This window comes from Anas platyrhynchos, chromosome 15 (assembly GCF_047663525.1).
Source record: "Anas platyrhynchos isolate ZD024472 breed Pekin duck chromosome 15, IASCAAS_PekinDuck_T2T, whole genome shotgun sequence".
Classification (NCBI taxonomy): Eukaryota; Metazoa; Chordata; class Aves; order Anseriformes; family Anatidae; genus Anas; species Anas platyrhynchos.
This window is the reverse complement of record NC_092601.1, coordinates 6,890,237-6,907,632: the sequence shown is the minus strand read 5'-3', so window position 1 is coordinate 6,907,632 and position 17,396 is coordinate 6,890,237. Positions and strand designations below refer to the sequence as shown.

The 17,396-nt window shown below is 42.1% G+C and overlaps 1 protein-coding gene across 1 annotated transcript in view; it reads right to left on the bottom strand.

The window, feature by feature from the left end:
• Window positions 1–10: 10 nt before the first annotated feature.
• The window catches only part of IFT140 (intraflagellar transport 140), a 69,831-nt gene continuing 52,445 nt past the window's right edge, over window positions 11–17,396 (bottom strand). Inside the window, exons 18-29 of the mRNA XM_038186737.2 lie at window positions 9,149–9,326; window positions 6,212–6,402; window positions 5,135–5,230; window positions 4,630–4,762; window positions 4,395–4,538; window positions 3,805–3,933; window positions 3,411–3,593; window positions 2,625–2,831; window positions 2,201–2,413; window positions 1,952–2,118; window positions 1,610–1,751; window positions 11–468 (exon numbers count right to left, since the gene is read on the bottom strand). Of these exons, the coding sequence (XP_038042665.2) occupies window positions 265–468; window positions 1,610–1,751; window positions 1,952–2,118; window positions 2,201–2,413; window positions 2,625–2,831; window positions 3,411–3,593; window positions 3,805–3,933; window positions 4,395–4,538; window positions 4,630–4,762; window positions 5,135–5,230; window positions 6,212–6,402; window positions 9,149–9,326 (1,987 nt within the window). The 3' untranslated portion in view covers window positions 11–264. The remainder of the gene's footprint in view (window positions 469–1,609; window positions 1,752–1,951; window positions 2,119–2,200; window positions 2,414–2,624; window positions 2,832–3,410; window positions 3,594–3,804; window positions 3,934–4,394; window positions 4,539–4,629; window positions 4,763–5,134; window positions 5,231–6,211; window positions 6,403–9,148; window positions 9,327–17,396) is intronic.

The window sequence follows — 17,396 nt, the reverse complement described above, 5'->3', positions numbered from 1 at the left end:
CATCTCTCTCTCTCTTTTTTTCCCTTCAAATTTATTAAAATACTAAAACTAGATTAAGAACAGGGTCTATATACCCAGCTCTTTGTATGTAGTGTTTGAAATGATACATAATTTCAGTAATGTTGCTTGTACAGTCAAGCAGAAAAAAATAAATTTCTTGGTAATAACCAAAAAGTCTGTCTGCAGCAGTGGGTTGACTGGTGTGACCCCTAATGAGGACAGAATAAATGACCTAGTGTTAAAGTCTTTGGTAAGTACAAATTATCAGGGATCCTCCACTTCCTCAGCCACCTCCTCTTCCACTTCCTTGGTCTCCATACTGCTGTGGTGACTTTGCTCTGGAAACAGGCTTTGGCTTATGGGAATGCCTACTCCTCTGTGAACTGCCTCGATGGTCTGCTGATTGACATAGTAAGTCAGGTTTGTGCATGGAATTCTTTTCCGCATCTCTTCCAGATACCGGTAAGCCTAAAGAAAAACACAGATTACTGTTACAGGTGCATGTGGGGGGGTTTACTGCTTCTACAAATTCCAGCAAAAGTGTAAAAAGCATCTGCCTCGAGTGCTTAGCTGATGAACTCTTGAACTGATGGAGTTCACTGGTGGAAAGGAGCTTAACACTAGGTCAGAACAATTCAGCATTTGATACCATGAAGCCTTTGCACAGGGGCTTGTCAATTCTATCGTCTTCAGTATAAGAAAGAATGGGTCTCATAGGTTGGTTTTACATTCTCCTGCTAGCTGAAGCACTGTCAAAACAACACGTTGCAAGTAAGGTTAATCACTACAGCTGGAGAAACGAGCAGTTGGCATCCTTCTGTTCCATAGTAACAGCAGGCTGTGTTTTAGTCCAAACCCTGGTGCATGTCATAGAATTTTCCAGGATAGAAGGGACCCATGAGGCTCACAGAGCGGGGCCGGAGGAGGGACACAAAGTTGATTAGAGGGCTGGAGCACCTCTCTTACAGAGAACAGCTGAGAGATCTGGGGGTGTTCAGCCTGGAGATGAGAAGGCTCCAGGGAGACCTCATTGCAGCTTTTCAATAGTTAAAGGGGGCTTGTAGAAAAATGGACAGCAACTTTTTGCTCAGTCAGATAATGACTGGACAAGGAGGAATAGTTTTAAACTGAAATCATTGCCCTTGACTCACTGGTAATACTGTGCCTGATGCACTTTGGGATGTGGCAGACCCTTTTGGCTACAGGCACTGCTTGACACATTCGGTTTGCCATCAACAAAGTGAGTTACTAGTGCCTCAAATTACTATAATTTTATAATTTTCTTTTTTTTGTTTGGCGAGGTGGCAAATGAAGTCCAGTGCAGCTGCTGAGACAATGCACCCAGACCTTTCTGTTCTTATCTCTAGTAATGAGAAGTATTTAAGAATCCAGCATTGTTTATGCTCCATGTTCTCTGAGCTTTCTTTTCAGTCCCATGTAATTAAAAATATAATAATTTGAAGATAGTTCCTTAAGCATACAACACCCTGCCAAGCCATTTAGCTCCTGTAAAGGAATCTGTACTATAGAATGTCTTCCCATAGGAGTTCAGCGCTTATACCAAGCTGCACTGCTCTATATAAAGTTCAGGCTCTGAGAATTAACTTACCACATGGAATTCCTCCACCCGTAAGTAATGTCCAACCAGAAATCCCAAGACATCACCCTGACGGATGGCGCTGTCAAGATCTTGCTCAGCTAGAAGAAGTTCACATTGTCTGATTGCTTCTTTGGGATCCTCAGAATAAACTCTAGTAAAAGAGCATAGTCACTCATATTTCAGATTACTCTTTGGTCTTGAATGCCAACAGCCCTTTTAAAATTCCATCTGTTTCTACGCTATAAAAATATACAGAAGCAAGTCTTCAAATTTATTTACTGAACTGTGAATGTCTTCTTCTTGTATGATCTTTTTGTCATTTGTGTGCATGCTCTGAATACCACAACTTACCTCCGAGCATGAAGGAATCGTTTGATCAGGGCCATCTTGCTTTGCAAATGTGTGAGTTTGCTTTCCTGGTCCGGAAGACTAATAGTTTTTGATTTTGAAAGGCACTTACATGCTTCTGTAAGTGCTCCTTGTGCCTTCTCATAATTCTGATACTCATCGATTTCTACCTGCAGGAAGACAGATCAGATGAGTATCTCGCTGTAGAGCTAACAAACCAAACAAAAGAAGAATCACAGAAGGCGGACGTACCTGAGCACATGCATCATAGAATCCTGCCAACAGGTCAAGGGCCCTTCCTTTAGTATAGAAGCTAATGATGTTCTTCATAATCTCTGGGTCCTTGCGCCAATCCAGTGATTGTAGGTAGTTGGCTGCCATGATGTAACTCTCTCTCTGTCTGGAGACTCCCGCAAAAAAGATGATTTTCTCTGTGTCTCCAGATTTCATCAGTGCCCTCATAGCCTAGCAATGCAAGAAGGGTGGGAGGACAGAGAGGGAAAAATATTATGAATACAAACACAGGCTCTACTAAAATGGCTAGGAAGTCTCATCTGGATAGCCTGCTCTATGAAAATTGTCTCAGGATTTACTTCTCAAACCACTCTTGTTGCAAAAATCTGACAAAGGTAAGAGGCTCAGCCTCCCCAGCTTTTTTCTGCCTATCCAAACTGACCTTTAACTTGTTTCCTGCTTGTGTATATTTCTTGGTTGCCAAGTGGTAGTTGCCTTGTCTCATGCAGCAATCAGCAATTTGTTCCAGTAGCTCTCTCCGGGACTCCTCAGAGAGGTCCTTGGAGTCCTTAGACACTGTCATTCTCTCAGCCATCTCCTCTGTGATGGTCAGGTTCTGCTTCAGGCAAAGTTGCAGAGCTTCTTGGTACTAAAGGAAGTAAGAAAGCAATGAGCTGTTGCAAGTACTACTGTGATACTTCACACTGTTTGTGGTGTAACCCTTAAAAATAAGCTATATGAAGGCACAAATGTTAGCAGATGTGGCTTCTCTAAGTAGAAAGTTTGAGGCATTGTGCCCTGCCATCAGCTCATATTTAAGTATATACTTTCTTATTTTGTTCACAAAGAACATATTTGTGCCTTGGTACTGTTTCCAGTAGGATCTTTTCCATGATCTTCCCAGGCACAGAGGTGAGGCTCATCAGTCTGTAGTTCACTGGATTCTCCTTTCACCACTTTTTAAAAATGGGAGGAGTGATGTTTCCCTTTTTTTCAGTCACCAGGGACTTCATCTGATGGCCAGGACTTTTCAAATATGATGGAGAGTGGCTTGGTGACTACATCAGACAATTCCTTCAGGACCCTGGGATGTATGTCATCAGGCCCCCTACACTTGTACTTGCCTCACAAATGTGTCTTTATTAATAACCAGCTATGAAAAGATAAATCTTAAGAGTATGCATGTACATACCTGTTGTGCTCCTCTCTGTCCATCCATGGAGCTTACCTTTTTGGCTGTTAGCAGCAATTCCATTGCCTTCTCATACTGAGCGTGTTCGATAAAAAAATCAGAACAGCGTGCTAGCAGAGCTGGGTCTGATTTCTCATCCAGGTCTTCAGCAATTAGCTGTAGGGCCCCAAATTGCTGTGTGGCAAAGGCTAGCTCCAGAGCTTTGGAGAAATGTCCTGCCTGTAATTCAGGATGTGCCTTTTAAAGACTTTTAAAGAATAAGCACTGCAGAATTAGCTTACAGGATACTCTAGAGGGGCTTTACAAAGCATTATCCACCATGAAGAAATGACTAATTGCACATATAGTCAAACATACTGTTGATTTAATGCTCCTCTGCTGTGGAAATTGCATCAGTTTAAAGTTTTTAGTAAAAATACCAGTCATTTACCTTATGGTACAACATGACAGCTCTGTCCATTTGCTCCCCTTTTTCCTCATAATAGCAGGCTGCCTCTATCATGTCTTCTGGAGAGCTCAGAAGAGCCAGGTTCATCAGCTGGTCATCTAAATTGTTCTCCTGTTCAAAAGCAAAGATTTGAGTTTTGGTATTCAAGCAAACTGAGTTCATAATTCTGTCTTCTTTCAGACTTCCAGCTTTATACTGTTGCATAGTAGCCCACCAGCCACCTCCTATGTAAAACCTGTAGCTACTCAAATGACTTTGAGCTGCAATAATGACAATTTGTTTCATGCAGTTTTCTGTTGAGATGTATGATGCATGTATATATGTATGATATTGAGCTGTATAATCAACCAACCCACATAACCAACTCATTTATTGAAGAATCTTCTGCAGAAGATGAAGGCAGAAAACAAGAACATCTTCATAGCTGGGGACCAGGACTGGGGACCGGGACTGAACAAGCAATGCATCACAGGACAGAATGGTACCAGTGTCTTGGAACACTTTCACTCTGTATACTACCTAAGAATAGAATCCTACCTTGGTTTTGGACACAGACATACATCTTCCCATACCTTACACAAGCGAATGGCGTTGTTAAATGCCTGGGCCCTGGTGTAGAAATGTACAGCCTGCTTGATTTCACCCTGACTCTCGTACTGGCGGGCCAAGTGGTATGAAGCTGCCCAGTTCCCTGTTTCGTTCGCTATTTCAGCAGCCTGAAAAGGAAATCATATAGCTTTATGCTACGCCCATACTGATCCCTGGAATGAGAATGCTCTGGAAGCAGACAGGAAGGGTCTGCCTTACCTTCTGAATGTCGCCCTGAAAGCAGTGGACACGGACTAGGGAAAAATAATCCTGAGCCAGTGCATAGTACTTCAGTGCAGATTTCATAGCTGACTGGCTCTCCAGATACTGTGCCCACCATTTCCACAGGCTCCTAGAAAAGCAACAATATTAACTGCAGTAACCAGAAGTGCCAGAGAATGCATTTCTCACCTCTGCAATCTTGAACTCGAGGCTAGATACATTTTTTATTTTTTAGAATGCAGACAGGTTTTACCAAAATGCAACCGTGACATTCAAAGATCTGTGCTAAAAGGGAGTTCAGCCTAGATACCTATCTAGTGTGGCTGTTTCTGAGTGAAATATGGTGTGTGCCTGAAAAGCTGAAGGAGGATCACAGTGGATAGATAAGGCAGGTATTGAACTTGCAGCTGAGAGGATTCTCTTCTTATTCCCTGCTCTCTACACAGATTTTATTTCTGACCTCAAAGTCCCACTCAGGACAAGGAATGAGCATAGCACTGACTTGTCTTTCATCTTGTTGACGTAGTTCTCCAGGGCTTGTAAGTTTTCAGAGAGCATTCGGGGTACCTCAAACCTGTGTGTATCCGACTTCTCGTAGCTGTAGAGAAAAAGAACAGATGAGATGTGAAATGACTAGCTTAAGAGAATTATTTCACTTCCTGTGTAAAAAGTCCACTTAATGTTGGATTAGCCACAGCTACAAAGCAGCAACCCTGATAACAGTGCTCCATTGGTATTATTCAGTTACTCAGATTTGTAGCAATCAGCCAGACCCATCAAAACTAAAAGGTACAGTGCACCTGGAATCAGAGAGGCGATGTGATCATAGCATTGTAAATGCTTCAAAGTTCCAGCGATGCTCCAAAGAAATGTCCCAGAAACCTCTCCAAACATTAAGTACAACCCTGTGCAAGTGGCTGAAAAGGTAGCAAAAGCCCTGGGCTTATCTTGCTTAGTCCTGCCAGCCACTGCAGTTTCTGCCTCTTTTCCACAACTGGGAGATCACTGCATTTATGCCATCCAGCTAGAGTCTTTCACCCTCCTGCCCATTTGGATCATCTTATGGGTCTTTCTCATCACATCACAGCTCTACTTTGCCTCTGAACGTAAGTGATCTTATATTGTGAGATTTCACACGGTAAAAATCATATAAAAACAAGATTTCAAACAAAACACGTTAAAAATCACAACCACCAAGTTCTGTAGGAATTCATCAGTCACAGCAGAGGACTGGGCACCAGACGTACCCAAGTCAAACCAAATCCTGTGGTTGTGCCTGAGACTCTCAAACAATTAAATCACAGGCAGTAGTCTTCTAGTGACAAGCAGGGGACTGGATTATTATCGGTGTTCAACTACTGGCCCCTGACAGGATACTTAGCCTTAGGGATGGTGCTGGGCCGTTTATTGCAACAATGCTTTTACCCCTGAGATAGAAAGCACCAGCAATGGGAAAAGATTTTAATTAATTGTTAGTAGCCGTTACCAGGCATCCTCCTCATCCTGCCCCTATAGTCTGCAGAGAAGGACAAGGCTCCAACTCCCCCCAAACGCAATGATGCCATCGGCTGCTGCTTACTGCGTGAGGGCAAGGCTGTGCTCCCCCACTGCCTCCAGGTGCTTAGCATAGTTGTAGTAAGTGGTACGCAGGTGAACCCGGTCATGAGCTTCGGCTGTTTCAATGGCTTTCTGCCACTGGTTTGAGGCTTGATAGAACTTGTTCAGCAGGTCATAGCGTTTGCAAGCCTTGTACAGTTGCTCCGCATCCTCCTTAAAGAAGAGCATACAGAGAGCTCGTTAGCTCGGTGTTCATAGGCGTACATGCAAGCAGTAAATCACATCAGACACTGCACTTACGAGAATTTTATTAATGCAGGTCATTGCAATGCAATTAAAGTAACAATAATTTAGGCAGGGGGGTTAACCAACTAAATATACATAGCCTGGAATAGCACATTACTGGGAAACAGGATGTTTACGTGAAAATAAGGAAAGCATTCAGATCCTGACATTTACTGTACGGTATCAACTGGGGGGTGACACGAGCAAGCCATCAACAATTAAACACTGTCAGCAGGAGGGTAAGTCACTTCAGAAAGGGGAGATGCACTCACGTGGGGCTCCAGCTAATGGCCACACTGCCTAGAAGTGATGTTCAAAAGGCCCAAGAGACTAGGGTTGTTGGCAAGAAGGCATTAAGTGCCAGAAGATCTCTGGGACCTCAGAGCAGGTCTCAGAGGCAGGAATTCTTTCTTGGATAACTGATAGCCATTCCTGGAAACAACTGCTACTAATTTCAGACAGAACTAGAACAGGAGGATTTTGCCTGTGCTGACGCAACTGCAAGCAAAGTAGGAACTATTATTTTTACACTTTGAGAGGTACTCCTGTGGAAGGAGCATTTTCCTGCTCCACCCAATGGCTGTCCAGCTGAACACTATATTTAGTCAATTGAGATTATCTGTCCAAGACAGAAAAATAGTTTCTGTCTCTTATTGTTTCAAATTCAAAAAAGCATAGAAAGTAAAGATGGAAGTTGCTGGCACTATGATTTTATTACTGTATGAGATAAAAAAAAGAAGCAGCAAAATAGCATCTGTCTTGCTACAGTTTTCCTTCACCTCTCCAAATAGATCTAAATATCCAAAAGAAGGAGTATTAACACTTCTCAGCCTCATAACTTTCTCTTCCAGGAAGCTTTTACAAACATTTAGTTAAATTTTCCTTTTTTTTCCCCATCATTTCAGTTCAGGATAGTTCCACTACTCCAGCTTTTATACTTCTAAAATAGCTGTACATTGCTAACCACCTTTTTAAGCTAAAGTTTAGCTATTTGGCTATCTTAAAAATTTCCTTGTCTGTAAAACGCTTCCAAGAGCTTAACAGTTTGCACTGATTTTCTCTGTACTTCCAGTTCATCAACATTTTTTTCTGGTAATGAGATACATAAAGGTGGAAGGCAATATTGCAGCTGCAGCAAACCCACAGATGAAAGTTATCAAATCAAAGCCCCAGGATGTGGTGTGTCCACAAACACAGACCCAGATTTTTGCTGTCGTAGCATTTTGCCAGTGTGCATCAAAAAAACGTGATCTCCTATGAACTGTGGGGCATGGCGTCAATTCTGCTGTCTGTTTGTCCCTCTTACTGGTCATTTGCTGGACCTTTCTATGGTTCCCAGGCTAAAAATCTGTTATGATCTTTTTACAGAACACTGATGAAGACATAAAATAAAGGCTAACCAAGAAGAATACATTCTCTCTCTTATTCATCTAACTTGACTTAACTCCAGTCAGTTTTCAATCCACCTGATAACATCAGTCATCCATGTGGTAATATCATCTCCATATTAGACCTCAGTGATATTGGTAAAGCACAGTAATCAAGGGCAGAGAACTTAGAGTAAAATAAAGCTACGTAGAAAAGACACAATCAGCTTTGGTACGTATTTGCTGTCAGGTCAGGCTCCAGATTTAGGTGCAAGGGACAGCCTGCCACTGTGCCAGGCTGTGGGGAGCTGGCTGAACAGCCTGACTGCTCTTTCTGTGCTAGAAGCCAGGCAGGTCACTGCCAGCATAACAGGAGAAGCAGCAATGGAAATCTGGGCAAATATAGGAGAGCCAACGATGCTGGGACAGCACACGCAGCAAATCTGACTTGACAGAGCTCTCCATCCCCACGGCTAGCCAGCTCCCAACCTTGGGGCAGGAAACTTCAATCTTGCCTACGCTGCTGAAGAGCATTAGGCCAGTCCTCACTCTATTGCAGATCACACCTTTAGCCTTTCATCTGCAAACACGTCAAAATGAACCTTGCATTTCCCACACTGGACCTTAAAATATGTTTGTTAAAATGTTCACCATAAAACATTTCAAAGTACATCTCTTTTTAATCTGATCAAACCTAGAATGTTTGTTTGAAGAATTATGCCCCAAGAAAAATGTAAGACAGAACTCAGGATGTTTCATACAGCATCCTGAAAGGATGCTTCCTACATTCAGCAGTAGTTTTACTGTATATATGTATATAGTAAACATGCTATATTACTATATACTATACACTATACATATATACATATTCTGTACAGCAATCAAGAAAACAGACAAATTAATGTGCTATAAACTTCTGCTGCTATGACTCTTGGAATTCTTATTTCAAGGCATCAGGTTCTGTAATCCTCACTGTCATCTACTCTTCAAGGACCACAGAAAGGGCCTATAGGGCTGTTGAGCCTACAGAATTCACACTGGTTGCAGAGAAAGACAGTTGAGCGTGGCACAGTAACTGTGCAGCACTGGGCTGTACCGTGCTGGAAGGGATGCCTACTTCCCGAGGATAAAAACTCAGCTTCAAGAAAGTAATTGTAACAACTATTCCGCATTACTCCTTGGAAACTTGGTAATAGATTTTACTTAGGAGATTTTTGCACCTCTCTCAGATTTATCAGAAATGGTCAATCTATTCCCTAGTTACACGGAGTGGATATTCCAGGATGCATACGATTGTCAGGGCTTACCAGCATGCCCAGCTGAATTGCTAGCACAGCGACTCTGGCTTCCTCCTCTGGTTCTTGTTCAGCCTCCCTTAATGCTTTGGCTCCTCTTGCATGACCCATGTTTCCAAGGCAAATTTTGGCAACATCAAGCCTGTGAGTCTTCACACACATGCGAGCCATGTTCTCCCAGATAGCCTCACTGTGATAAAGCAGAAAGAAGGGAAGTGCTGTTAATGGTAGCACCATCGAGACTTGTGTATTAGGCAGGTAAGGGGCAAGGAAAGAGGAGAGAGTGAAAGGGAAAACCGTTAATATACGTGTGTTAAGTGGGGAATAAACGGACTCCAGTTGTTACGTGAAGATTTAAGAGGAACAGAAACAGTCCTCAGACATAGAGGGTAGTTCTGGAACTGAACGTCCATAGCTTTAAGCTATGCTTAAACTATTAGCTCAAAGTCTTTAACTCTTAGCTCAAAGCTAAGAGTTTACACTTAACAAAATCATCTGCCAACACAGATGCAGTCAACATCTCAGCTTTGTGCTCCCACGCGATGTTGTCAGGTCTCACCAGACAGCACTGCTGCATAGGAGGGCAGCAGCACAACCGACAGTTGCATGGGGGACAAGCCAAAATTTACATAAATTCTGGTTATGAGTGAGGCTCTGCAGAGTAAAACGCAGTACATGTATGTCCGACAAATAAAAACAAACATTCAAAATGTTGTGTTTTTTTCCAGCATGTGATCCGCAGCGGAGGTGTGGTCCATACAGTTCTCAGACACCACAACACAAAATAAGCACCTAAATGATAAAAGCAGGAAAAAAAATGCTAAGAGTTGAATGCCACTTCAGGTCTTGCACCTGCAAGCAAATCTTCCACTTTGGGGGTGGGGGGCTGACAATCATGTTTTCCTATGATTAAAATGTTTTTCTCTTCCCAGTTGCTGTGGGAAAGACCCGCACAAACAGGGGAAACTGACTAACCGGGAAGCAGTGAAGCAGATGAGATGCAACGTGCTGTCAAGCACACACAGTCGATAAAGGCAGAAAATAAAAATGTTTTTCCTAATTTATTTTAAAATAAGATTATCTTCTATTTGCAACTACAACCAGTGCAAAATTTTCAGGTAGAAATAAATATAAATATGTGACATACACTTCATTAAGGCCAAACAGGATAGAGAAAATAAAACAGGATTAGAAGTAATACATCTGGGACAAATTTCAGATAATTCAGAAGTTCCGCTTCTGAAAAGCAAAAACACATCTCTGAATATTTCATAGAGTTTCTTACATCTGCTTGTCCATATGGAACCTGGTTCAAACACAGTATGCTCTTGCCCTCTTCTGACATATCCAAGTCCCTCCTGGACTGAAATGCCAAAAGCAACATGGAAACACAACCAAGTAATTTCTGACCTGGAAAGGCCTTACGGAAACGTCAGTGCTAGATCCTTCCAAGCATAAGCCCATGTATCTCCACACAACATAGAAATGCTGATTTCTATCAGCAGAAGATGCGACCACCCTCCTTTTTAGGAAGTTTGAATTACTTTCTTTTTTATGCAAGCCACTGCCTATAGCCCAAACTGGCAATAGGCAGGAAAAACATCTTCACAGGACATTGAGGTCAGATTAAATATTGTCACCTAGCTTTCATCAACAAAGACAGTAAGTTCTGTCGGTAGTACCAGACGCCAAACCTAGCATGTATGTGCACGGCTGTGCTTCACTACACACAAGGAAAATACACAGACTTTCCAAAATCCACAGCATGCCAGAAGAAGCTGCCAACAGCCATTTCACTCTGCCTGAAGGAGCACAAGCTTGCGCTGTGCCAAACTAACAAACAGCACGTTTCTGAAAGGAAATCAAAATCTTTAAGAGCCTTGACAGCTTGCAATTCCATAAATGTAAGAGTCCGTGGACTTGAACAGAGACAAGAGAATGAGAAATCATATTAGCCTACAGGGAGTGGAAACTTTTGAAAGGAAATAGAGCAAACGGCATATTATAAAGCGCAAAGTTAAAAATAATGGTGTGCAGGGAAACAAAACAGGACTTAAAAGATCATAGAAATCATCTGGGTTGGAAGAGACCTTCAGGATCAGCAGGTCCAACCATCATCCTGGCCTCCTGACTCCCATCTCTAAGCCGTGCCCCTCAGTGCCGTGTCCGCACGCCTCTTCAGTACCTCCAGGGACGGCAACGCCACCGCTTCCCTGGGCAGCCTGCCCCAATGCTTGACCACCCCTCTGTGAGGAAATTCTTCCTCATGTCCAGACTAAACCTCTCCTGGTGCAACTTGAGGCCACTTCCTCGTGTCACCTGAGAAAAGAGACTGACACGCTCCTCGCTGCAACCTCCCTTCGGGTAGAGCGCTGAGGCCTCCCTCCGCCTCCTCCATAGCGAGCAGCCCCCTCTCCCTCAGCCGCTCCTCCTCAGCCCTGCTCTCCAGTCCCTTCCCCAGCTTCATGGCTCTTCTCTCCACACGCTCAAACAACTCAACACCCTTCTTGTACTGAGGGACCCACAACAGAACCCAGTATTTGAGGTGTGGTCTCAAGCGCCACGTACAAGGGGACAGTCGTTTCCCTAGTCCTGCTGTTACTTGTCACCTTCTGGCAGCATTTTGCCTTCATAAACGACAGTGGCTCCTGCCAACTTCAACACTCAGTGGGGGAGCTGCTGTTACTCCAGGGATTCCTCTCTGGGAGCTCCTGTCCCACACGTGAGCTGCCAGCGTGCCACCCAGGCACCCATGCATGCGGTGCCCCACCTCAGTGCACTGACGAGCTGGAGCTCTGCCATCCCACCTCCTCCTCCCTCGCTCCAAACCATTTACAAAACTAACCCGAGATGCTCCAGAAGCAGGCTACTGATAGGCTGGACCAACAACAATAACAAAAAATATCTGTATAATTTTAACGCCACACTATATACTACAGTCTGTTGCTCATAAGGTATTCAAGTGTTTCTGCCAGTAACATCCTATTTGCTTGCAAAGGCAGCCTTCACGTGCATATAAAGTTTTATTCATATATTTACGCTTGCCTTTATTGTACTATTATCTATTGTATCTTATTTACAAACTAGAAAGGCATTACAGTAACATCACCACGTGGAACACAACAAAGGCTCAATGTGAACCAGCAGCATGCTCCGGCAGACCAGTGGGCAAACCCCGTTTTAGGATGCATCAAACCCAGCATAACCATCAACAGAGGCAATTCTCCCACTAGATTTAGTGTTGGTGTGGCCCCACCTTGAATACTGCACGCAGTTCTGGGCTCCACAATATAAAAAGGATGTTAAGGTCCTTGAAAGTGTCCAGAGGAGGTCAACAAAGCTGGATAAGGGGCTGGAGCTGCAGCTGGGGACGTTCAGACTGGACTTTAGGAAAAATAATTTTACTGTGAGAGAGGTCAAACACGGGAACAGGCTTCCTAGCAAGGTTCCATGGCTGTCAGTGCTCCAGAGGCATTGGGATAATGCCCTCATTGATATGGTTTAACTTTTGGTTAGCACTGAAACGATCAGGCAGTTTGACCAGATGATCTTTGAACGTCCTGAATTATTCTGTCCTGTTCTGTTCTTAGTGATCAGGGAGACATCTCCAGCAGCAGAATAACAACCCAGAGGGGCAGCTGCACACCAGTTTTGTTGCCTCTTCAGGTATGTACAAAACAATGCAGGGCAAGTTAAGAAACAAGGAACAGGAGTAGGACACTCTTGCTTAAATCCAAGGCAAAACCATCAGTTTTCTCTCAACAGTTGTTAGTGTAGCAAGAAAGGCCCATCTGTCCTTACATCCTTAAAAGGCAGCAACTCTTCTTCCCAGGGTTGGCCTCACTGCCACATACAGAACACCAAGTAATGATCTACCCTTCCCCCAGCTCATATTCTGAGAATTTCCTGTTCTTCCCCTCCTCCTCTTTCTTTTCTTCCCTTTGGAAAGCAGCTCACATCTGTACTTCGTTAGCCACAACTGGAAACTTAATGAAGACCAGATGCAGCACGAGCACAACCAGAGCCATAAGAAAGCTCCCTGTGCGTTTCTGGGGAGCTCTGCCTACCCATGAAGCACATTAATAAAAGATCTGCTGCTGCACCCCAAACTCCCCAAGCTTCAGGCCACATCAGTAGCACGATGGAGTCTGAAAAACAAAACAAAACAAAAGCACAGACACACAAACAAACAAACAGACAAAAACACAAACAAACAAACAAACCAAAACCCTTTGATGCCACTATGGACTAGATGCAAGTTTTACCATAGTTTTGATGAATCAGTTTTTCTTCCAGAATCTCTGGTCTTCAGGGTCTGTTTTTCTCTGGTCTTCGGGGTCTGTTTTTCTGTGAAACTATGTTTACAGTGTCTAACATTCTGATTTCACAAACTCTTCTGTTACTATACATTTTTCATTGCTCATTTTGCGTGGAATTAAAAAAATCAACAACAGTAAAAGTAGTACTATTTAAAGTGCTGGAGATTCATGTGTCTGAACATATTACTACCATCTCCCTGCTCTATTTAATGGGCTATATTTGAAAAATGAACATACTTCATTCCATCTCATCTCTAAATATCTTGACCAGTAGAAAAATAAAATCTTTCTTTCCATCTTGGGTCTCACTTTGATGAACAGGATCCTAAGTACTCTGCTTTAAATATTAAATACAGCAACTGTAACAGTACATTATATATAAATAACATTTTAATAGTATGGAAATGTGGCTAGATTTTCCTGCTAGTCGCTGAAAACATGTAGAACAGTTCTCCTCATTTTAACAAGAGACAAAACCAACACACACATTCATCTCAGTTTCAGTACAAGACCCTCCACAGTCTCAACCACCACCTCCCACTAATTTCTATGCAAGCAAGGCCGCATCCCTTAACACAACCATGTGGAGTGGGTGAGCATCCCCTTGTGCCCCAGACACAGCCTGGACTGTCCAAAAGGGACACCCAGGTTTCACTTCTGAGACGTGGGAGAGTCTTTCCTGACCACCAACCAGACATGAGGAAGCCTCACTGTACAAGGAACTGCATAAGAAATTGCCAGCAGGTTCTCAGCAGCTCAGCTAACTGCAAACAGAGTAGAAGTAACATTCTGGTGCGAAGTGTTTACTCTGAGACTCACCATAATGTAAACCATGTCTGGGCTGACCTGGACAAACACTGCGAGGCAGTGGGCACCACCCTTTCCCTATCCTCCACCCGCTGCCTACGTGCTGCTCTTGGGTGTTTACCATGCAAAGGAAAAGGATGGAACAAAGCAGGTGCTGCTTCCTAAGGAAAATTATCGGCATCTATTACTATTTTCCAAATGGTAATTATTTGTACCCTTGCCTTGACTTCAGTAACTTCAAGTTGCGCCTTACATCCCCTAAAAAAAAGTGTCCGAATAATGCAATCTAGCTTAAATATACAACAGGAGGTGATTCTAATAGGATAATTTTTTATCAACTCTACATGTATACAATTTGATAGACCAGTCATAGGACATAAGCATCAAGCTGTGGACCATAACAGCTACGGACAGCTTATCCATGGCCAAACAAGACAAACTACTTAGCACCTAAAGTTAGTGGGGACTCAAAACTGATAATTTAGAAGCACTATGTAAAATTTTAAACACATCTAAAAAAAATGAACTTTGATTTCATCTTCAAATCAGTGCAAAATCAACGTAGTGCTAAAGTGCCAAAGCTGGTGGCACACGGCATGCTGTCTTTGCTGTTGTAACCTGGAATGTTAATCATACTAAACGAGTTTTCCTCTGCCAAATATGTCAGGCATTTCTCACATATGTTCAAAACATTGAAAATGCGTAATTATTCCTATGAACCCTTCCCTAGAAGAAACAGAATACTTGGTAAAGCAACAGAAGTCTTAAAGAATAATACTTAAAATGTTCTATCAAATACATAGATTTGTCTGTTCCACACTTACCCTGGTAAAGTCAACATCAAGCTATAGTTTAGCATGAATTATAACAAACAAAATCCCTTTGTCCCAAGTACTACAGTAAGTACCGCATTAGACAAAAGGAAAACATAGTCACCTAATGACTCCCTCAGGTAGTGACCCAAACCTATTTCTAAGGTATTTCAATACACAATATTCTGTTGCAGTACTTGGCATAATCACATTATTTTCATCAATATGGAAATAAAGATGCTTCATTATCAGTATTCTTTGCTTCTTGTTCTGAAAGTGCATTTATGTCTCAAGAAAGGATTTGAAGGACTAAGAATTGAATATACTTCTGCACATTTATCAGTAGAAAAGTATTCATTAAAGTGATTTTTTTTTTTTTAAGGATCAGAAGGATTCCTTGACTGGTTTGTACTAGAAGCACAAGATCTCCGAGTGAAAAAAGAGAATGTCACCAAGTGCCAACAAGAACCTTCATGAGACAGCAAGAAGCTAAGTAATATAGGAGAAGTTGCAACAAAAGTTAATAATAAATTAATGCTTTTGATTAAAATTATAACAACAATGAATAACTGAGCCACTTTGGTATGAGGAAGCTAGGAAAAATTACTGGATCTTTGCAAAACTCATTTGATTCTGACTTGGTGCAACTACTCATTTCAGGAATTTCCCAATTTTATAGCTTTAGATATTATTACAAAAAACCGTTTGTCATTGGAACACCATGTCAATAAAATATTGTACCCTGCATAAACAAATGTAAACATAATTTATTAGGTATGAAATGGGCAAACTCACTATGGAATGAAATAATTATTCAAATTATTGAGACTCCATGAGTAAAATTACATTTACATAACAGACTTTTAACCCAGAAAGACCCCAAATATTTCATAAGCTACTATACAAATTGCATGGAATAACTTAACCCACTACTGAACAGAACTACTCTTTAGCATAGAACACAGCAAAAACCTAATTGCGGACAAGAACATCTACCAGAAATTTTGCCCTGGAAAAAAGTCACAATGCACTTGCTAAATTACTGCATGCAACCCTTACTACTGCCTTGCATCGCTCCTCAGACACACTTCATGTTGGTGTTATCTGGGTGGGCTTGGACTGCTGTGCTGCTATCCTTTCTGCTCTTTAAGGAGGAACCCAGAAATACTCCCATCATCACAAATCGCAAAACAGCTGCAACAAGACAGTCCCTACCAACAGACAGACAATACGAATTTGAAATTAAGCAACCTTTTCTGAGATGACCACCTCACTGTAACTAGAGAGATGAAGCAGTCTGATTTAATGCCACCTTTCTCACTAGTCCCAGCATCACCTCCCAGGGTTTAAGTGGCAGTGAAGTGAGCCATGTGTCTCAGCTGTGTCTCAGCTGCATCAGTTCCCATGTGCAACTCATGAGACAGGTACCCACCCACAGCAGCCACAAGAAGCAACTTGGGAGAAAGTTTTTTTTTTTCCTCCCCAATTCTGTCAAAACTGCCTTAAATGCAAAGTCATTGACTTCTATGGATTTGTGTGTGTAACATGCAAAATTTCTCAAGTGAAGTATTATCTATCAAACCCTAAACCAGTATCAGAATGTTTAGATCATCTGGTCCCCTTAACACTCCAAGACAAGTATGACTTAAGAGGAATATGCTTTTATTTTTTAATGTTGGTGGAATTTAGGAAAGAGGTAGAAAATTCTCATGCCAAATAATTTGTGCAGGAAGAAAAAGAAATTTGACTAAGTTTTAAGTAATCAGACTGGCTTTGTTCTGCTTTTATAAAAATACAATTGCTGCATTTTTGCATGTGCAACATAAAAAGAAGTTTGTGCCCTCAAAATACATCCTCAGGCTTCAAAAACAACCACAAAAAAAAAAAAAAAAAAAAATCAGAGGCAGGAGGATTCAGAAGATCAGAAACAGGTGCAGCGTTGGGCAGAAGTTTGCCTTTGGTATCATCTACAATATGCATGTCATCCACCCGGCTGCTGAGTTACAGGCTTAAAACAATAACAACAACTCCATGGGTTATAAATCTGAAAATATGGTCATAGTTGTTAGGAAGCTTCTTCGAAGAATAAATATAAATAACATACCTATGCCTACCAAACTTCTAAAAACACACATGTATGGCAATATGATTTACAGGAAAAACAGTAATGAATGATGTTGCCCTGCTGTGAAAGTATGAAGATGCTTAAGTATGAAGAGGTAACTCAGGATTCATCTGTTTAAGTACTAAAAATGAACCAAGCACACAGAGGACAGATGAATCCAAAGCCAGATTTGTACATTCAGTTCTGATAGCTGAAAG